Source organism: Alosa sapidissima, chromosome 8, assembly GCF_018492685.1.
Source record: "Alosa sapidissima isolate fAloSap1 chromosome 8, fAloSap1.pri, whole genome shotgun sequence".
Classification (NCBI taxonomy): Eukaryota; Metazoa; Chordata; class Actinopteri; order Clupeiformes; family Clupeidae; genus Alosa; species Alosa sapidissima.
In genome coordinates this window covers 34,472,212-34,495,039 of record NC_055964.1, presented here as the reverse complement: position 1 = coordinate 34,495,039, position 22,828 = coordinate 34,472,212, and the positions used below count along the sequence as shown (strand labels likewise).

The following is a 22,828-nucleotide window of genomic DNA, read 5'->3' as shown; positions in this document are numbered from 1 at the left end:
GCGCAACTTTTTTTTCCGAACGGACGGAATATGGTTACTGTAATATGTTAACGGGATAAGGAAGACGCAGATCTGTTCCAGAATCACTGTTTATCGTATTTAATGACATAACATTGCTATAGCTTTGTAATAGGTTTTGATGAAAGTGGCATAGCTTCTCTGCTATACTATCGGAACTCCCCCTATTACCGTCGGTCCCGTATTTCCACCGTCTTGCATGTATGTGTCACTTAATATCCATTTCTATACAAACCAAGACAGCAGACTCCTAAAGAAACGCAACCACCCACACCATAGGTGTATCTAAATTAGCTATGTACCAAAAATGACATTTTACCGTGACCCAAAGAGCAGTGTAGACAGTGTTGTAAGGCTGCGTGTACACAACCACTTGGAGCTCCAGTGGAATTTTAATTTCACGACGAGAATTCTCGGTCTAACCGTTCATGTGCCGTTGAAACGGTGTAAATAGGCGACCCATCAGGCCAGCACTATAACTCCGAGCGTGGTAAACAAAATCGGATATTTCAGGCAGTAAATGCTCCAGATTTTTAAATCAAACCAGATTTTGTTCAAATCTACACACCTATGGCTACTGAAAAATGTCAGGTTAATTTAGTAAATGTTATTTTGAAGTGTTAAAAAACATTGTTGTTTTAGAATTTCTGAACAAAAGTGGTGATAATTGGGGATGTTACGATAACTATTCGACCGCGATAATCTATTTACCAAATGGGGGTTAGGAAAACCACACGATAAATTCCGTGCATCAAAGCAGACTGGAACATTCATGTCTAGTAGTATTCATGCACGCCAGCTGTTTACAGTCTTTAAAGCATCAGGTGTGTCTGTCTAATTCTCAAACAGCAGAATGCTTAAATGCTATGTTAAGCTACAAGTAGGCCTAGGTCAATGTATAACATTAGCTTGGGATGTTTTTACAGTAAGCATTGGTAGTTGTGAAAGCAGCTGCATCCCTTCTAAATATCAAAATATGGAAATGCTAACATATATTTTCTTTCTCCCTCAAGGTGCTTTGCTTAAATTTCTCACCTCCACTGATGAAGATGGCCTGAAAGGTTAATCTTATGTGTGTGTGTGTGTGTACTTGTATTTATGTTGGATTTTTAAATTGCTCCACTGATGAAGATGGCCTGAAAGGTTAATCTTATGTGTGTGTGTGTGTGTGTGTATTTGTATTTATGTTGGATTTTTAAATTGCTATACAACCTGCACTCTATAGTTTGAACAATCCTTTTTCTGCATAAGATGGAAGTGTTTTATTTTCGGTGGGGGGGGGGCCTCCATGTCCATTTTGCTTGGGGCCCCCAAATTCCTTGAAACGGCCCTGCGTCTGATATAAATGCATAGACCAACAGCTGCCGACTAGCCTGGCGGGCCATCCTATATCATTGAAATGTATAGTCTGGAATCGACCCATTCACCTCGCTTAATCCAAGGGGCGGGCAGAGAATTGTCTTTCAAACTGCCTAGGCATGCAATAGGCCAGCGCTACGACCAATCAGAACAAAGAGCAGGATGATGTGGCCAGAGTGAGCAAGTTGATATATCAAACTTTTACCGTATCCGGTCGGCAAAACGGCAAATACATCCTTCTTCGAAAGGAATGACTTAAGTGCATTGTGTTGCTCAACTTTCAAAGAAAAGCACAAGTCCAACTCCTCCAAAGTTGACGCCAACGCCGATTCAAACAACCGCTCTTCGTTCGCCATAGACACCTTCCTTGTTGTTCACCGTCGCAGGACTGTTGTCATCCTATTAAGCCCGCCTTAAGACTCCTAACAAAATAAAGCGCTGTGATTGGATGACGTCCACAGCGTCAGCCAATAGTAATCCCTATGGTTTGCTACTAGACGTACAGGCTGAGCAAATTAATTTGCCGCCGCTAGGGTGCGTCTAGATTTCTAGGCTAGATGCCGACTGCATCTTGGAAGTTTGTTGTTATAAACACTCATCATTACGACTATGACTAGCTACGACTTCTCATGACATAATGGTAGCCTATTGGTGTCTCTTGCAAGGGACAAGGGGTAGGCGTCGGGGAAGGGGTATATGAAAAATGGGATTGGGTTTGACACCATGCTACAATAAAGCACCAGAGCTGTGTCTGGATTTTGAAGCGTCTTGAAGAGTGGATATTAGGCTAGGGCCTACACCTATTTCATTTTATGTTGAGGTATCATGTAATATCAAAGTCAAAGTCAAAGTCAGCTTTATTGTCAATTTCTTCACATGTTCCAGACATACAAAGAGATCGAAATTACGTTTCTCACTATCCCACGGTGAAGACAAGACATATTTTACCAATTTAGGTCCACAGACAAACATAACATTCAAGTAAACAAAAAAGTAAGTAAATAAGTAAATAAAAAAGTAAGTAAATAAGTAAATAAGAGGGCACATATAATAATGAAAAAATAAGAGCAGCAAAATGTGGTTGAAATTGTGCATAGACAGTCAATAAAAATACTAGTGCAAATTCAGGCCAATAAAAGGCTTGGGTAGTTCTGTTTGACCTAAGTAAGAAGAAAGTGGCATAGTGGTGCAAGTTATGTAAGAGCAGCAGAAGTGTTGTGTTTTCAGGACAACAACACCAGTTGTAAAGTGTACAAGTGTGCAAGTGTGCAATATGTAAAAATGCATGCCTATTGTGCAAATCAGCCAATATGTGATGTTAACGTTTGCAAACTTGGAGGTTTTGGACAACTTCCCTAACAGAACGATCCAAGAACTCTGAGGTAGGCACCTCTGACTGAGGCAGAGGTGGCTTCCTTCATAGTCAGAATTGCGAGAAATAGTCGCAATTGCGAGAAAAAAAGTCAGAATGGCAGAAAGTCACAATTTAGCATATTTTTTGACTGACCTATCCATGCTCCACAGATTTGATTTGAAAGGAAAATAGGTACAAACCAAGATCATAAGAGTATGATGAAGCTACATTGAATCAACAGTCAAAACAGAAACTGTACTGATACACCATATATGAAAATGGTATTTCACTGGACAGGATATTGTAGAGCCTATGTAGTGTACATCACAATTTCAATTTGATAAATTATTATTTGTATCTCACTGTAGCACTGTGGATATTATGTACAGTATACTGCAGTGCATCACTTTGTATATAATGAGAAGTGCAACATATTCGCTTGTGTGATGTATATTAGATTAGATTAGATTCAACTTTATTGTCATTGTGCAGAGTACAAAGAAAACCAATTATTTATTATACGGCTCTTCACAATGCAAGTAGAACGCTCCATTGACTTGAATGGGATTTCCCAAAGTTCTACCGGTCATTATTTTCGCCTAAGGACCTCTGAATAATGACCGCTGTCAATGGCAACAGACTTGCATTCAAAAGTGAAGGCAGACAGTTGATCAGCTGTGTTCTAAAGAACGTTTGATTCAAGTTCAGCGTGTTGCGAACTATTTGTTTCTCAGCAAAAGCAACAACGAAACGGTAACAAATAAATGTAGAGGCATATCGTGGAGTTTATTTTTTATTTTTGGCAAGTAGCCGGTATAATAAGCGGGATAATGTATAGAACGCCGGTCATTATTGGGAAAATAAGTCCCTTCAGGGCGAAGCAAGACCCCTCCAATGGCGCGTCGGGGTCCAGTTCGCCCTGTTGGGCCTTATTTTCCCAATAATGACCGGCGTTCTATACATTATCCCTTATGTATGAATTAACTAATACGACAAATATGAACTATGTATTTTAATATATTGATTAATGTGCAGATAAAACTTTGTCGTATGTGGCTCACAGCAGTTTCAATGAAGATACACAAGCTAATGCAAATCCAGGGTAGAGTGTGTGAGTGAATGTGGTCTGGACTCTGTGCAGGAGGGTCATTGTGTCAGAGATGCTGTAGAAGGCCAGAGTTCCTGCCCTGTGATCCACATACACTCCTATTCTGGAGCTGGCCACTAGAGGGAGTTTAGTCACTTTATTATTGTGCCAGAAAGAGCATCTGGAGCAGGAGACATCCAGCATCCAGGACTGATCATTCCATCCAAACACACATTACGTCCTCCTTTCCTGCTGATGCTCTTATATGCCATTGCTATAGACACATGGACACTCCACTCAACCTCCCAGTAGCAGCGTCCAGACACACCCTCTCTACACAGCACCTGAGGTCTCTTATAAAATCTCTCTGGATGATCAGGATATGACTGGAGCTCAGCTCTCTCCTCCACCCTCCTTTTCCATTAGCTGTGTTTGAATCCAGGGTGAAGTGACAGGAATCTGATAGAGGAAAAGACAGGACAAAGGCTACTGAGGTTACCGTACACAAGCCCTTTTCCACTGACAGAGAACCAGTTACATTCCCGTTTGCGAATCAACATTTGAACCGTTTGGAGCATTTCGACCAAATAAAATACGGTTTAGAATAGAATAGTTGGTTTTCCCTGCGAACCGGAGTTGCCGTGTCATTCTACTGTTTAAAGGGGAGAAGGCTATAAGCATATTTGTTTTCCCTCCTTATCAAATGTTGCCATGAGTAAACAGTCAACTAGCACTACACTGCAGACGTAAACTAGCATTTTACACAGCTAATTTCTGCTGTTTTTACGGGACAACCGTCATATCATCCTCCTGTTTATGCATCTAGTTAACTTTTGTTTTGCATGTTTTGTTTTGCAACACCCATTGTTGATGACGCATCCTTGGTTCCATTCCAAACTGGTGGAAATGCGGGCTGGTTCAGTAGATAGCACCAACGTTCAAAGAATTCTGAATGGAACCAGTTCAAGAATGTGCATTCTCTGTTAATCAAAAAATGCCCTCAGTGACCGAATGAATAAATATCACTTATTATGACCGCCGCCCAGCGAAGCCCAAATGCCCAAATTTCCGTCAAGGATTCCCGGGACACTGAAAGACCGGGGTAAAACCCCAACCCATCCAACCGTCGTTTTTCGTTTTGATCTGTAGCCCCCCCGCTGGACTGGACCCCCCGAAAGGAGGGTAGGGCAGACACAGTTCTCTGTGAATATCTTGAGAACTGTAGGGCCTAGGATGCCCATTTTTTCCCGTATGTTTGCCTCCAGGGGTCATGTTAACCCATTTCATGTACACACATGTGCACAAACAGATACACACACACACACATTCATTCACAGTAATCATACGTATGACACATACTCGCACAGTAGACATATGTACGCTTGCATGCACAGGCACATACGCAGGCACACACACAAGCATGCACACACACACACACACACACACACACATAACATAAACATGTACATGCACACAATTCAAGAATTTCTCAAAATTATGAACAGGCAAGATGGAGGTGGGGTTGTATAAAATGAATTTTACATGTGAAATCTATGAACTAATCATGTTTTGGTGCTTGTTGTCTAGCAGATACCAGTGAGAATTGAGTGTGGATAATGCAATTTAGTGACACATTTAGAATCATATAGGCCTTTCAGCGTGATTTATTTTTGTGGAAAAAATGTGCTGGACTGGGCGGCGGTCATATTTTGTACCGCTCTGCGCAGCGGTACATCTAGTTTTATTTTATTTATTTGGCTGACACTTTATCCAAAGCCACTTACATGTGTCAATTCTTACAATGGCTAGATTTATAAGTATAAGTAAGTATAAGTATATATACTCTTTTGATCCCGTGAGGGAAATTTGGTCTCTGCATTTATCCCAATCTGTGAATTAGTCAAACACACTCAGCACACAGTGAACACACAGTGAGGTGAAGCACACACTAATCCCAGCGCAGTGAGCTGCCTGCTACAACAGCGGCACTCAGGGATCGGGGTTCGAACCGGCAACCCTCCGGTTACAAGTCCAAAGCGCTAACCAGTAGGCCATGGTTGCCCCTAAGATTTTTTAAAATATATTCTGTGCATAGCCTATTTCCATTCAATTCAGTTTAATTCATACTGCACTCCATGTCTTAATGGACTAGCCTAGAAAGCCAAGTTTGAATTTCATCCACCTACATTTGTAGCCTATGTGTAATGTATATATGGGAATCCTTTACTCATCAGTATGATTTTTCTGTTCTAACCTTGTCTTTGTGTGGTGTCTGTGTGTGTGTGTCTTGGGTTAAAGATATGGACAGTGTGTGTGTGTGTGTGTGTGTGTGTGTGTGTGTGTGTGTGTGTGTTGGGTTAAAGATGTGGGCAGTGTGTGTGTGTGTATTATGCTTTGTGTTTCATCCTGGCTGGCCTGATTTTTATGATCCATGCACCTGGGTAATCAGATCCTACAGTGAGTCTGTGAATACATCTATCTATTCTACATCGCTTCAACACTGACCTGCAGTCAGGAATAAATCACTGGCAGCATCAGAATTACTGGACTGGGCTAAATCTACAGGGGAAGATTGACTGTTTTTGCTCTGCTGATTAGTATTTGTGTGTCATATATGTTTTCAAAATGCCTATTAATGGTCTAATGTGAACAATCCTTAACCACAATCCCGATTTCATCTTTCCCTCTCATGTCGGTCACATATCCACCAAAGAGACAATCAGGGAATATAATCCATGTCCACATGATGAATGTGTGTTCTTGTCAACCCATTGGAACTTTTAACAACATGGGGTCAAGTAAATATATAAAATGTGTGTGTGTGTGTGTGTGTGTGTGTGTGTGTGTGTGTGTGTGTGTGTGTCGAACTCACATTGTAAAAATCCCTCCCTGGTTGTTGGTTCAGTCTGTAAAATAGCCTGGACACCAGTCACTGTTATAAATATAGAGCATCACATCATCAACAATGGCTGATTCTATTTCTAATTAATAGAAAAAAGTATTTTGTGATCTCTCCTTAAGCAACATCAAGAGTCTTCATCTATTTGAATATTAAATGACTTCACAGACAATAATGATGGATAAACAGATAAACAGTTAAAGTTCATTATGTTCCGTATAAGCACACACAACCAAAAGGAAAAGCATCATAACAACTCAAGAATGTCTATGCACCACCTGCCTATACTTTGTATATCACATTGCACTTTTCTGCTTTTCCTCTTACACTTCTGGTTAGACACAAACTATATTTTGTTGTCTTTGTACTTGTACTCTGCACAATGACAATAAAGTTGAAACTAATAATGGGACAAACCTGCTGCAGATATTTACATACACATACACATATAAATACAATTTCAGGATTGGAAAAACTATTTTTTTAAAGAAAAATGTAGGCTGAGTTTGTGGAAAAGTGGTTGGGCCCAGGGCTGCTTGGCCCACCCATAAGCCCACCATGCCTGGGCTAACCATCAGGCTCAAGGCCCTGCGATGACACTGTGCCTGGCTAACCATCAGGCTCAAGGCCCTGCGATGACACTGTGCCTGGGCTAACCATCAGGCTCGTTCAACAGATATGTTTTGGTTGGATAATTCTGATTCTCTGCTTTGCTTAATTTAATTGAAGATAATGAGCCTAGTGACTGTTTTATTCCAGTTGTAAACCAAATAATCATGTTGAACCACAACAAGTCCAATCCAACAGCAAGAAGATGCGTCCTTACCACGTTTCTCCTTTCTCCTAGCAGAGGCTGACACTGTGTCATGGCCTTTATGATCATCCACCATGCAGAGAAAGCAAACACAAGTTTGGTCTGTACGGCAAGACACCTCCAGAGGCTTCTCGTTTTGGGTGCAGACCCTCTCCTGTAGCAGGCACGTGGCACCAACTACCTTGTGATTTCGTCCAGGGTTTACCTTGTTGTGAAGACAGCAGACAGTCCAAACAGGACTTTACAGCTTTGAGTTTTCTATTAGCACAAAGATCACACTCCACCTCCCCGGGTCCAGCACGTATGGCTACATGTAGGCCTACAACCGGAGCAGGAGCAATAGATTGGATTCTGGTCTTTCTGAACTGTTCCACAACCTCAGCAAAAACATTATTTTTGTTTAAAACGGGTCTTGGAGTGAACGTCTGTCTGCACTGGGGGCAGCTGTAGACTCCCTTGTGATCTTCCTGATCCCAGCAGTCCTTAAAGGAACCGTATGTAAGATTGTGGCCAAAACTGGTACTGCAATCACTTTCAAATTACTGTAGAGCGGTGTATCCCCTCCCCCTCCCCCCTGACTCAAGGTTGCCAACCCAGATGCCGAAACGCTACTGACTTTGTGATTAGTAGATAGGTAGAGGGTGGTGCATCAGGCCAAAACACAACATGACATGACAAAACACAACATCAACATCAGTTGAGGGCTGCAAGCTATATATGACAATATCTTGGCCGGACTACTGTTGTCAGTGATATAAGTATTTGAAATGAACATGATTTCTTAATGTCTAGTGACATATCAGGGCCATTTTATGATTGATTATGATTGAGAATTGAAATACATGTCTTACATACGGTTCCTTTAATGCAGCCCATGCAATAATTGTGTCAACAATTAAGAGAGACTGGATCTTTCAGAATATCCAAACATATAGGACATGTCAAAAGGTCCTGGTTACTTGGAGTCGCTTCTACCATTCTTCGTTTCATAGTCTAGGGCCTAGGCTACCTTGTTTCGTTTCACCTTGCCTTAAATTGTTGCAAGTGCGCAGCGCAACCTCGACATGACTTTAGGCAAGGCTATGTGTGTAATGGGCGTGTTCGTGCGAACGGCCTTTGTTCGACACGAAGGGGAAAAAATCAAACTAAGTAAGTTTAAGACTAAACCATAGGCTTGGCTTAAACATCGTTTTACATTTACAGCCAACACACAAAAACGAAGCCTATACAGTGAAACGACGACTAACCCATTAGTGCTATCTTATTGGTAATATTTGTCAATGATAGTAGGTTGGACCTAAAAGGCTAGCTACCCTTGGACGCCGACAACCTCTCACACAACAGAGTGTTTGCACGCCCATTAAGAAACGTAATTAAGGCAGGTGTTGTCATTCACATAGGCCTACCTTCGTAAAGTCTTTGTATGCGCAGAATAATGTCAGAGGCGATATCAGCTAACCAGGACCTTTTTGTTACTTGTTCTATTTGTTTGGATCTGCTGAAATATCCAGTGACTATTACCTGTGGACACAATTACTGCATGGGCTGCATTAAGAGCTGCTGGGATCGGGAAGATAAGAAGGGAATTTACAGTTGCCCCCAGTGCAGACAGACGTTCACTCCAAGACCCATTTTAAACAAAAATAATGTTTTTGCTGAGCTTGTGGAGCACTTTAGGAAGAGCAGAAATCAACCTGTTGTTCCTGGTCCTGTTGTATGTTCTGGAGCTGGAGATGTGGAGTGTGACGTCTGCACTGGGAGAAAACTCAAAGCTGTGAAGTCCTGTCTGGAGTGTCTGTTGTCTTACTGTGAAACGCACTATAAAGCTCACAATGAACTCCATCCTGGACGAAAACACAAGATTGTTGAGGCCACTGGTCAGCTACAGGAGAGGGTCTGCACCCAACATGAGAAGCCTCTGGAGGTGTTTTGCCGTACAGACCAAACTTGTGTTTGCTTTCTCTGTATGGTGGATGAACACAAAGGCCATGACGCTGTGTCAGCGTCTGCAGGGAGAAAGGAGAAACAGGTAAGGACAGGAGTTGTGGTAGTCTATAACTTTGCAACTGGAATGAAACAGGCTATAGACTTATTCTGTAGCGTCCCATTAGACAGCAAATAATAACTGCATTTAAAGGAACCATATGTAAGAAATGTGTTTCAATTAATCATAAAATGGCCCTGATATGTCACTAGACATTAAGAAATCATGTTCATTTCAAATACAACAGTAGTCCGGCCAGGATATTGCCATTTAAAAAGTGAAGTTGCAGCCCTCAACTGATGTTGATGTTGTGTTTTGTCATGTCATGTTGTGTTTTGGCCTGATGCGCCACCCTCTACCTATCTACTAATCACGAAGTCAGTAGTGTTTCGGCATCCGGGTTGGCAACCTCGAGTCGGGGGAGGGGATACACCGCTCTAGAGTAATTTGAAAGTGATTGCAGTACCAGTTTTGGCCACAATCTTATATATGGTTCCTTTAAACCCTAAAACCAGATGGTCACATCATTCCTAGTAATAAGCTCATCAGTAACATTAAAGATCAAATCCTTACTGTATGTTCATGAGCTCACCCTGATTAATCAGTTTGCACTTGAGGAATGAGGACTAGGCAGGGCCAGTTCTACTATAAAAGGTGGGCTGGTGGAAATATTGGGTGGGAAACATCAAAGCAGTCAAACTGGATCAAAATTGAAGCACAAACAGCTGGTTGAGATGGGGCTTTAGGCCTGTGCTTCAGAGCTTCACAGATTTCCAACCGAAAAACCTTTCTATGGGTCACCCTCCAAAACAAAACAAAAAGTTTGTATGGGTGGGCAAGACCTAATGCAAGACATAATGACAACTGCAGTATACATGTGATGCATTTGTTCAACATAGACGCACTTGGGAGAGACCCAGAGGAGATTTCAGCAGAGTATCCAGGAGAGAGAGAAGGAGCTGCAGGAGCTGAGGAAGGCTGTGGAGACGCTCAAGGTGAGTACTGGCCACAGGAGAGGACAGCAGCTGGCTGGAGGAACCATCTCAGGCCTCAGTTAGGGACTAGTGCTCTCGTCCAGTTAGCTAGAGAGAACTTTCCGTTCTAAGCCACACTGTGGGCAACAGGCTTTGTGGAAGAGCTGAGTGAGGGCTGCTTTAGATGGATCACGTGTCTTTGTGTGTCTCGTATCAGAGTTCTGCACAGACAGCAGTGGAGGACAGTGAGAGGATCTTTACTGAGATGATCCGCTCCATTGAGAGAAGGCGCTCTGAGGTGACAGAGCTGATCAGAGCTCAGGAGAAGGCTGAGGTGAGTCGGGCTGAAGAACATCTGAAGCAACTGGAGCAGGAGATTGCCGAGCTGAAGAGGAGAGATGCTGAGCTGGAGCAGCTTTCACACACAGAGAACCACGTCCATTTCCTCAAGGTAACTGTTGATTGATTATGAGCATGACTGCATTAATTTACCTCATAATTGACCTCCTGCAGCACTTTAACAGACCCCATGCCCTTTCAGATCTCTAAAGAAAGTCTACAAATATATTTGATTCAGTGTTAACAATGAATTTGCATAATGCACAAATGTATTTGACTAAGAATGTAACGAGTGTCCCCAGCACCCTCACCTCTCTCTTTCTTTCTCTTTCCCCTTCATCTTTCTCTATTTTTCTCACTCTCTAAAATGTGTTTCTGTATTTAGACTTTCCAGTCACTGAGCAACACACCTGTGACTAAAGACGTGTCCAGGATCTATATTAAGCAAAGCCTTTCTTTTGAGGCTGTACATAAATCTGTCTCCTGGCTAAAGGGGTGGCTGGACGTTTTCTGCAAAGAGGAACTCATGAAGATATCTGCAGCAGGTTGGTCATACTCCTGATATTCCTGACACATACTGTAATTCCACTGATATAAAAACGAACCCTTACATTGATACAGTGTTGACATTTACACCACTTATGTTAGTCAGTGTTGTTTAAAATATGATTATTTCCATCTCAATAGTGGCTAAAGTCCAGGCTAGTTTTTCTGGACATACAACCAGAGAAGAATTCATACAATGTGAGTGTTGTCACACATTTTACATACTTCAAAATTCCAGATCAAAAGTCAAATTTCTTTGCAGTTACATTTTCAGAATAGTGCACCAATTTTAAACAGATCAACATTTATTGTGGGTATAACAGTTCATGGGTAGAGGAAGCAAATTCTCCTCCACATATCCACTGTAATCACGATTCCTATTTTGTGTCAACCCCCAATCTAAAATCCATATAAAAGTGTTCTAAAATGGTCATCTTTTCAAACATCCATTTATTACTGAAATCAATCTGAATGTAACCTATTAGTGGGCGTCAAATTGAAATGAATGAGCAAACGTGTTATGGGGGTTCCATTCATTTAATTTTTTAGCCATTTTTATTTCTTATCTATTTGAGAATTCATATAAGCAGCATAACCGTTCTTTAAAGCTTCAACATTAGTTGGCAGATCAGACACATTTAATAACATGCCGGGCCTAATTAGTGTACTTGTAAGGAAGGAAGTGATGTTTACAAGTGTGCAACAGTACCTCCATTGTATAGCCCTTTCGCAGTTGACAGTTTTAGCATTCTAACTCAATACTGCACCAATTTTGTAGCCTTAGTGTAAATGTAAACAAATAGGGCCAAGGTTGAAATAAAAGCTGGAGTTCTCCTTTAAGTTGTGTTGGTAGTACCCTAAAGCAACACCAAAGAGTTTTTTGTACCTTAAAATAATGTTTCCAAAATTGTTTCCGTGGTTCATCAACTCGTAACAGGGTGAACGGCACTTCTGCATTCGCTTCGCGGCCCTCTATCGGCTATAACCACACTATGTAAGTTTGCCAGATCGGGTAGCGGGCTTGTAGTTCGATGAAATGAGACATACTGTAAGAAACTACACATTTGACTTGCATGATGTCGCAATACATAATACTTTCATAAAATCATGCATCATATTCGACCATATTCTACCTTGTCTATGGACATCGTTATTTGCAAAGCCGTTGCTGGATAAACAAATAGCGTGCGTGCAACAGAGGAAAAGTTCTTTGGTGTTGCTTTAAGTCTGATTATTAAAATATAAAGGCATTTTGAATGCCAGATGTGAGACTCCTAATCACCAGCAGAGCAGATGCAGGCCTGATTCCCCTGTAGATTTCGCCCAGTCCAGTCATTCTGATGCTGCAGGGTTTAGCTGACAGCAGGTCAGGCTGAGTCCATACAGAAGGGATGTCCTGCAGTAAAGATGGACGGGTCACTCCTGTCCAGTAGCATGCATCATTAAAGGTTCAGTCTGTGATTCTGGCCAAAGGTTATTATATGAACTGAACAGCCAATCAGTGTGCACCCACCTCTTTGTGCTCCTGGAGCAGCATGTAGATGAGCTGAAATGGGGTTTGGAGTGAACAGCAGTGCATAGTGTAGGCAAAGGTGGGTGCAGGAATGTGTGTGTCTGGCCCTTCAGTATGCTGGGGGGTTGTGCTACCAGGTGAAAGTACACATACAAACAGAACACAAATCCTACACACACATATGGACAACCCCAACATGCATTAGTCCCTGCGTGAACGTATATAAAGTCATGCACACACACACATTATTAACATTGAAGTATAATGTGATGTCTTTTTTTTCATTAGATTCCTGTTACTTCACACTGGATCCAAACACAGCTAATGGAAACCTCCATCTGTCTGTGAGGAACAGGAGGGTGGAGGGGAGAAGAGAGCTCCAGTCTTATCCTCATCATCCAGAGAGATTTGATAGGTGGTATGAGGTGCTGTGTAGAGAGGGTGTGTCTGGACGCTGCTACTGGGAGGTGGAGTGGAGTGGGGAGGTTGATATAGCAGTCTCATATAAAAGCATCAGCAGGAAAGGATGGGGTGATGGCTGTTGGTTTGGATATAATGGTCAGTCCTGGAGTCTGTACCTCCGCAGGTCCTGTTCCTATTTCTGGCACAATAAGGAAAAGACTAAACTCCCTCTAGTGGCCAGCTCCAGAATAGCAGTGTATGTGGATCACAGGGCAGGAACTCTGGCCTTCTACAGCATCTCTGACACAATGACCCTCCTGCACAGAGTCCAGACCAAATTCACTCATATACTTTATCCTGGATTTTGGGTAGGTGAAGGATCATCAGTGAAGCTGTTGTGAGTATTCTCAGTTGGGTATTGGTCTGGTATGAGCCAGGCTAGGACCCTGCTGCAGTAGGAGGCATTAGTGTGTCAGCTTTGGGAACTGGGGTCAGACTCCCCACAAACACATTGAGGAGAAGGAAGGGTACGAAGGGTGTGTAGTGTAGTGTAGTGTAGTGTGCAGTGTAGTGTGGTGCGGTGCGGTGCGGTGCAGTGTAGTGTAGTGTAGTGCAGCGTAGCGTAGTGTAGCGTAGCGTAGTGTAGTGTAGTGCAACATAAAAGTCCAAATTCAGTTAAATGGTCAGAAGGTTTTTGTAACATAAACATAAACATTGCACATTAGGATTCACAAAACTTTGTGTTGCTCTTTGCACCCACTCTATTTTTAAAGGTTTTCAACTCCTACATCTTATTTTACTACATTCATGCAGGCTAATAAAAAAATAAATGAATGCATTTTTAAATACTGAATGTAATCATCTGTAATAAATAAAAGGTTTGTTTGTCATAGTGTGTCCTATTGTATCCTTAGACTGCTCCCTTGCCACACCGAAGGGCAACTCATGTTTCACAGACACATGATCCCTTAGAATAGCATAACAATCTGCCAGTAATGTGGGTTTGAAACCAGTTTAACCCACAAGGCGGTTAATTAAAATGTTAAATGATCTCTGGTGTCATGATACGTTCAAATCTAGAAGAATAAGGATTGAGACTTTGTTTAAGTCAGTTGCAAGTCTGAGATCATTAACTATTTTTAGAATACTGTTTTCTTTGAGGAAGATATTAAGTTGATTAGAAACAACTTTTTTCAAGTACTTTGCTCAGGAAATGTAGGTTTGATATAGGCCTCTAATTACTCAAGATAGTATAGTCTAGATTTTACTGAAGTAAAGGTTTCACAACAGCAGTCGGAAATATACCTGTTTCTAATAATGTGTTTATTATCTTGAGAATACAGGGAGCCAAACTGGTCGAGACTGGATCCAAAGCACATTTTGAGGAGCTGGTCTGAGTTAAAATCTAGCTGAGCAATTTTGCTGATTGCGCAATAGTGTTCTGAAAATCTGAAATTTGGGGGGCTGCTTTTGGGTGCGCTATAAAACTTATTACCTGTGCTACCAATGGCCACCCTTATAGAAGTGACTTTGTTTATGAAGAATCCTGCAAACTTGTGGCATCTTAGAGCAGATGCCTGACGGAGTGTGTCAAATGTGTAGTAGCCTATCAATAGTGTGGAGGCACCCTGGAGTTTCCATTGTTTTCACCAATTACCTTAAAGGCGCTTTAAGCGATGCTGGGTAACGTCACTTCTGTTGACGTTTAAACAAAACAGAAAGCTAGCTCACTACTTCCTACACCTCCCTCCAGTGCAATTGAAACTCCTAAATGCATATCTTGTCTGTGATTTGCTGGAACAGTATGTTTTTTGGGCAAGTTTGGCCCAAGTTGTTTTGTGGCTGTTTTTGGAGCCTGGGTTGTCCACACAGAGATCATGTTTTTTTACAGTGTATTCAGAATACAGGCAGCTAGCAGATGGTGAGGTGATGTTTGCTGTAGGTGACAAAAAATGTTTAGCCTAAAAACGTATGACATCGCTTAGAACACCTTTAAAGAAGAGGATCGTTCTCTCACTACGAACAGCTTTATTATAGTTTGCTATTTTTTCTTTTAGAATGGCACGGTGAAATAGTCTTTAAAGGAGCCACTCTGTCAAGCAGGACACCTAGTTCATTATTAAAGGCCTTTACCATTTGGTCAATAGAATGATTGAAAACATCTGAATGTATGGAGTCTGCTTGAGTAATGAACTGTTGCTCTGCTTGATTGGCCGGTGCCGTCTGTCGGTGCAGCAACAGCGGAACTTTTCAACGCGAGCGACGGGAGAAACGCAACGGCCCCACCAGCACGGACCCACAATTCAGTTCAGCAACGGATGACGTGAGCCCATGTAAAGTGAATGGTATGCGTCTCCAGCACTGCAACGCACGCAACTGTGTAGGAGCCCTTATGGCTTTAGCATTTATAATGTTGCTGTTTCTGCACTACAATGGTAGTCACCACACTGCACATACAGTAGCTGTACATACTGTACATATCTGTCTATACGGTTACTGAATATCCATATTTATCATGATTTTCTTATAATATATTCTGTCCTCAGCCCAACTAACACGGTCCTTAGACTCTTAACACAGAGAGCACAATTTTGGCCATCAAAAATGGAAGAAGCGCAAAGATTAAACACATTTAGGGCGTGTCCAGTCCACATTCGGCATGATTTTGTGATCAGACATCAGGCACATTGTTCAAAAGGGTTCTTCTGTCACGTCATCAGTCATGGGTGTGTTTTGGGTGTAACATCCTTTAAACCAATGAGAGTGACATCTGCCATTCCCTTTAACAGCAAGCAGCGCAACCTCAAACAGCGCATCGGTATTTTGACAGTCAGCGACGCATTTGAAAGAATCTGTTTGCACCAGGGCGTAGCCAGGATTATTTTATAGGGGGGGCCAGCTGGGTCCAGACTTTTTATTGGGGTGGCACTTGGGAATCAAAACTACTATTTGAAAACTACTCAAAAAGTTTTGAAGATTAGGATAGCCTATTTTAATAATGCCAATAAATTGTGTAAAGCCAACACTGATACACAGGTCAGTTTGTTGTCCACTCCAACACATTTTCCACAAATAGGCCAATGCTATAAAAAAAAAGTACATTATGGTAATGCACCTTACTTAATCAGTCTTATTCAAATGATGATAAAGAACAATAATAAATACTACAAATATTGTATGCAGATATTTAATCTTATACTGATGTCCAAACTATAGGCCTATTTCTTTCTGATATCCACTCCAAGTACTTGGCTGTAAGTAACATGGCTCTGAATTAAGAAATTAACCCTTAGAACCCTATACTGTTTTAAGGGCTTTTTCACTACCTTTAGTTATATGCATTTATCCTGGTCATTGTAAGTGCCATTTACACATGCTATATTTTTTCAGAACAGTCTAGGCTACCCAGATCTGCCACCAATTCATATTAATACTTGCATTGATTTGATTTTGATTTTTAAATAATACAAAGACAAAAAGCTTATTATACCATTCTTATTTTGAAATGTATCTCTGTCAGCTGGACATGACTTTCATGTATGTGTAGGGCAGACTGTCCTGAATCTGGCAATATAAGAACCATGGTGGAGGGGGGCTTTGGGGCTGAGCAATTTACAGACATGTGGTGTGCACCTTACAGAAATAAATGCCATTTTTTTTATTTAGTAATGAAAAATGCCCTTTCTGCGCTCCATATCTGTGACACGAACTAATCTGACCTGACTGAACCAGAGTTTGCGTGTTCTGTGTGTACATTCATGATGATTCTAAAACAACTTTTTACTGCATTGTCATGAAGAAAGTGAAGGCAAAAAGGTGTTTCTTTGTCGAATAAATTGGGATGCAATGTGAGTCTCGAATTGGATGCCATGCAGGAATTTGCTGGGATCTCAAAACCGCATTATGAGCACACTTTGCCATAGAGAAACACATGATAGCGTTGGATTATGAACATGCCTTGCCACCACAACACACAGAAACGTGGGGTAAGTCGAGCTATATAAAGTTATTATTTTGATGTCATTTCGTCTGTTTTATAACCCAGAAGGATGTACTTGGTATTAAATGATAGCTCTGTCTCCTCTTTCATCTTACATGCGTGGCATATCTATCCGATCATGGGTTCGTGAGTAGGGCCTAATTCAAACGAGAGTAATGGGTGCAGCGTTTTTGTACATTATGTTATTTTGCAGTCACGTTGTCTGTTTTTATAGAAGCATCGATATACTTGGTACCAATATCTAGCCCTGTGTCTCCTCTTTCTTCTGATATGCTTGCCATATCTATGCGATCACGGGTTCGCGAGTAATTCAAACGAGAGTAATGGGTGCGCAGTTGAACTGTAAATATAAATCAATTTGATTTAATTTCATGATTTTTTTTTTCATACTTGATCGCACAGGCAAGTGTTTAGTCTCGTTGGAAAGCCCCACTTCTGCTCGCAATTAAGGTTTCATCTCGCTGCGATGAACAGTTCTGGAGCAATGTAACAAAGAACTCAGGCAAAGCAGCCTGCCTCTGCCTGGCCAGCTATGGCAAGAACCACACGCAGTCAGCAAATTATGTTTTTTATAAAGTAGCCTAGGCTAGGCCCTATTAGTCTACTTTTATTGGAGCCATCCGGAGATATATGCCTAATATGCTTGCATTTCACCCGAATTTTATCGAAATATTTTTGTAACAGCGTTACCTCGGGCATCCGATTATTTCTGATCAGCCCCACACGTCAAGGTCAGAGCCTACCTAAGGACAGCCCAATGCAGCTTGTTTTTAAAATGTTTTAAATTAAAATAGTCTAAAGCATGAATTGCTTTTTTTATTGATAAGACAAATTTGAACATGAAATTGAACTGTTATATTTACTATCAATATCTCATTGCTCCTACGAATAATACATTTAAATGTTAAAACAGCTTGCCACGCATGCACACACAATGGTAAGCTCTGCTTTCAAGTTTACCCAGTGTAGGCGGTTTGCCATAAGGTATGTTAAAACCGCTTGCCATAGAACTGCCAGGTCATGGACAACGGCATTTGCAAGCAAGATAATCTAACAGGGACTCTACTTTCCAGTTAATTCAGTGTGTTCCCAAATGCTTCAAGAAATGTCATGTCTTAACCCATAACACGCAATAGTTTTTAACATGTTAGGCTACATGTCGGTGTTGAAGTGTTTAGATTTCCAGCGCTAGCCTAGTAGGCATTTTAACAGCAACTATGCGCTAAAACCAGTCAACTGAGTTTAATTAGCGATAACGCAGGCTACTGGAGATGGTTTCGTAGCCTCTTTGACAGCTCAATGACATCAGGTATGTAACCTTCATATTTATGTTTTTGCCAGCTAACTTTTAACATGATCTTCATATTCATTGTGATGCTATATGGGCCTCATGCACATGAAAGATTAATATCATGCCATCATGTTGTTTATAACACACCGTGAAATAAAGTTTTCACCTTACAACTTTGCTGATAACATTTCAAATAAATGCCAGTTAGCACATTAGCAAGGATATTGTGTAACATATAGGCTACTGTTGATGTTGTTTCATAGCCTTTTGCTTGTAGTTAGGCCCACTGCTAGATTTTGACAGGAGCTCGCAATATCGCTTTAAAGTAAGCTACCTGGGCTCACGCAAGCTGTCAAACACTGTCTACTTGTGTGTGGTGCACCCCTCTGGTTTATACATCCAGTGTTTATGTTAGCTAACTGTATCTGAATGTGTTGCTATCAGAGCAAGACATTAGAGATGGCGCATGACATGCAGTGATGCCTCGTATAAAAAAATAAATAAAAAAAACGCTATTTAAGCACCGAAATGAGGCACCGAAATCCACGTTGTTATTCGATGCAGTTACTACCGTTTGCGTCGGCACCGGTGCCATATTAGAACCGTGTTTCGGTGCCCAACCCTATTTGTGACACATTCTAACACCTTATTAGCATTAATGTTCCAACTCATCATCAACTCACCTGTTTTTACTGAGGTTAAGTAGTAGTCTACTGTCAAGTGTTTTTAACAGATGACTTGAATTATCCCGCTGCTGCTGCACTATGTCTAGCCTACTCACGATTTGATCACAACAGTGGGCTACACTTCCTGACTGGGCCAATATAGATAGAGTGCAGTAATTGGTTCAGTCCCTGCTTTGCAAAGTGTTGGCAAAGTGCCGTAGAAAACGGCAGCAATTTTTTTTTACTTTTCACTGAACGGAGCTGGGGGGGCCAGCAGGGTGGCCAAGCTTTGACCAGTGGTGGCCGTAGCCCCCCCCCCCCCCTGGCCACCACGTAGCTCCGCCCCTGGACCACACTCAAAATAAAAGTGCAATAAACTGACGCTTTGAATAGCATTAGGAAGTTATTATTGAATGCTAAGCTGGAATGATGTTTCCCTATCATCCTATTTTTTAAGCAGGCATACCTGTGGGCATGTAATTGAGCTACGGTGTGAGAAAGTGAATCTCACTTCTCACTGTTACGGGTTCCCCCATTGACTATGAACTGCGTTACCCGCGATAGCGGGAGTTTTTGGACATTTGCCCACGCACGCACATACACCCGCACACTCCCTTATAAACATTGACTGCTTAAATAATGATGTTATTTTGTGTAGGTGTATGGACGGCTTATGAACACAGGGGGTGATGTGGTTAAAGGGAAGGCCGGTGTTGCACCAAATTCTGTGACCTGTCGAATTTTGTGACTCTAGAGGGCGCTGTTTTATTGGAGTCTATGAATGTACTGAGCTGTACTGACACACTGATGAGGCAATTCTGTTATGTGTATAATTCTTCTAATAAACTTTGTACATTTTTGAAACATGGAACATTGTCTGGGTGTGGGTGTATTACTCCACAGGCCTGCATGTGTATCTTCCTCTCTATACTATCTCTATAGAGTACAGCTAAAGCCTACCCCACCACTCCAGCGAAGAGGTGGACTTCAGCTGGACAGGTCACATATGATGATAAGCCTACTGTCAAATTATGTTTGACAGTAGCCCACTACATTTACTATTACCCCACTATAACTCTGCAGAAATGGACTGATGTTGTACATTGTCATTGACATCAGCAAACACTTTATTTACATTATTGACAAACTCCTTGTCATTGTCCGTTAATTTACTTTTTGGCACCTCAAACTGATAAACAAACTTAAGGAGGCAGTTAGTGACCTCCACAGCATTTTTTTCTGCAGTTACAGTGACATAATTTGACAGTAGCCTATCAAAATATGTGACCTGTCCTGCTGAAGTCCATCTGTTCACAGGAGTGGTGAGGGGTAGGCTTTAGCTCTACTCTAGAATAATACACCCACACCCAGTCAATGTTCCATGTTTCAAAAATGTACAAAGTTTATTAGAAGAATTATACACATAACAGAATTGCCTCATCAGTGTGTCAGTACAGCTCAGTACATTCATAGACTCTAATAAAACAGCGCCCTCTAGAGTCACAAAATTCGACAGGTCACAGAATTTGGTGCAACACCTGGACTGTGGTTCGCCAGAGACTACCGTTCCCGTGTGTGTGTGAGGAAAGCAACGGACAGACAACGAGTGAAGCTGAGGTAGCCTGCTCAACCAGCTATACCAAACGCTTGCTGGGACTTCGTTCTACTGGCCAGCGTGTGAGGTCACGCCATTTTGCAGCAGTTCGAGGTTGCGTGAGTACCAAAGTGAAGCCAAGGAAAGATAGCGACATGGGACTGTGTAAAAGCAGCCTGCGTTAATCGTTTCTTTACTAACATGGATTACTGACATTCCTTGGATTATACATTATGTGCACCAACGTGACGACTGGGCCCCAACGTTAGTTTCAAATCCAAGCGCTTGGTTTAGTGTCATATGGTACTATTTTAACTAATAGGCCTATTTGAACTTTCACTTGTTGTGCAACAAAGACACATATTGAGTAACACGAATTGTCATTGACAGTATTATGGTGTATTTCATGTAGCATTGTTCAGGGTAAAAGTTTAATTAATGTAAACTAACTGGTATTGCATAGATTTCGAATTATTATTGAATTGAATTACCATACATTACTATTTAGAAGTATGCTGTAGGAAAGGCTACAATATAATTCATTACAACTTAATTGAAAGATAGTGATTGAACTTTTAAAAAGGGTTTAAACTTTTTGCCATATTATTTTCTTATGTCATATTAAACTGAATTCTAAAAGTTAAAAGATAAAGGGTACAATAAATGTTTTATGTTTCAAGTCCCCTTACATGGTTGCATAGTATTTCATTTAGGATAAGCCATACAGGTAGAAGTCACTTTACATTTCTGAGGATTTACACATTTATATCAGGGCACTGGTATAGTAATTCTTCAGTGGAGGCACCGCAACAGTTAATTATTCTATTGACATTTTTTTTTCCTTCTACCTTTTTCTACTAGTGTTACTATTCCCTAACTTAAATGGTAGACGGTAAGTCCAGCAAATTGAGAACCTAGGATCCTGTTTATGTTTAGTCTGTTTATGAATGTGACTCCAGTATATGTTGAGACATAGGGGAGAAAAAAAAGGGTTACATTTTGGAGGCACTGCTGGGATCGTCTTGTTTACCAGATAAGTTGAATCAGTCTATTATTGTGTTATTGAAAACAGTGAAGTTCATTTATTGTCTTTAATTGATTATTGCTTGTTGCAAATGACATGGAGCTTTCTAAGGTTGTGGAGTGGAGTCGAGAAGAGAATGTTAGTCTCTCTCGTGCCCTTGTTTTGGGCAACGTGCCCATAGAAGTAGTGGATGACACTATCACAAAGGTGTTGAACACGGTGAAAGTCTTTGGTCTTACAAAGATATGTGGTCGCCGTGGGGACATTTCTGGTCGTAAGTTGTTTGTATTAGTGCAGACTAGCGCCGATTTAACTCCTGATGCTGTACCTCCGGAAGTAGGCATTGAAGGAGAAGCAGGGCCTTGGATTGTACATTTAGTTCAAAGTCTTGTAGTTCCAGATCCTGAGGCAGATTTCCACTCAAAGCTGTTGACACTGCTGCAGAAAGAGGGAAAAACCCTAGAGGATGTTAAGTCCATTGTTTCTAAAGATCCACCTCCAAAGCCGGAGGTGAACATGGATTTAGTGAACGCTATAGGTAGGCTAGTAGACAAGTGTTGTCAGGGATCTCCCGATGGGCCTAGCTATAGAAAATTGAGATTGTTTTCTGGGCTGAAACCTGTTCCAGCAGGTGAAGAGGAATATGATGCCTGGATGGAGCAGGCTGCTCAAATGATAAGTGAGTGGCAGTGTAGTGATGCAGCTAAAAAACAGCGCATTGTTGAAAGTCTGAAGGGACCTGCTGCTGACATTGTTAGATTTTTGAAGGTCCGCAATCCTTCAGCTACTGCCACAGATTATCTAGCCGCTCTGGAGACAGCCTATGGCACTACAGAGAGTGGGCCAGACCTCATGGCTAAGTTCCGACACACCTATCAAGAGGATGGAGAAAAGCTGTCTGTGTTCTTATACCGATTGGATAAGCTACTTCATCGAGCCCTACTGAAGGGAGGCATTGCTGTTGA

The 22,828-nt window shown here is 41.4% G+C and overlaps 1 protein-coding gene and 1 long non-coding RNA gene across 2 annotated transcripts; one reads left to right on the top strand and one right to left on the bottom strand.

Annotated features, from left to right (window-relative positions):
- Positions 1–3,794: 3,794 nt before the first annotated feature.
- Positions 3,795–7,153, bottom strand: LOC121715204. Its single transcript, XR_006033558.1, has 3 exons — positions 7,135–7,153; positions 6,691–6,750; positions 3,795–4,277 (listed from the first exon to the last, which is right to left on the bottom strand). It is a non-coding gene; the product is annotated as an uncharacterized LOC121715204 (long non-coding RNA).
- A 1,567-nt stretch (positions 7,154–8,720) lies between these two features.
- Positions 8,721–14,147, top strand: LOC121715157 (tripartite motif-containing protein 16-like). Its single transcript, XM_042100582.1, has 6 exons — positions 8,721–9,560; positions 10,415–10,510; positions 10,707–10,940; positions 11,214–11,373; positions 11,516–11,572; positions 13,176–14,147. Exons 1-6 carry the CDS (start codon positions 8,955–8,957, stop codon positions 13,688–13,690), a joined length of 1,668 nt encoding a protein of 555 aa, XP_041956516.1. The 5' UTR covers positions 8,721–8,954; the 3' UTR covers positions 13,691–14,147.
- Positions 14,148–22,828: the final 8,681 nt, after the last annotated feature.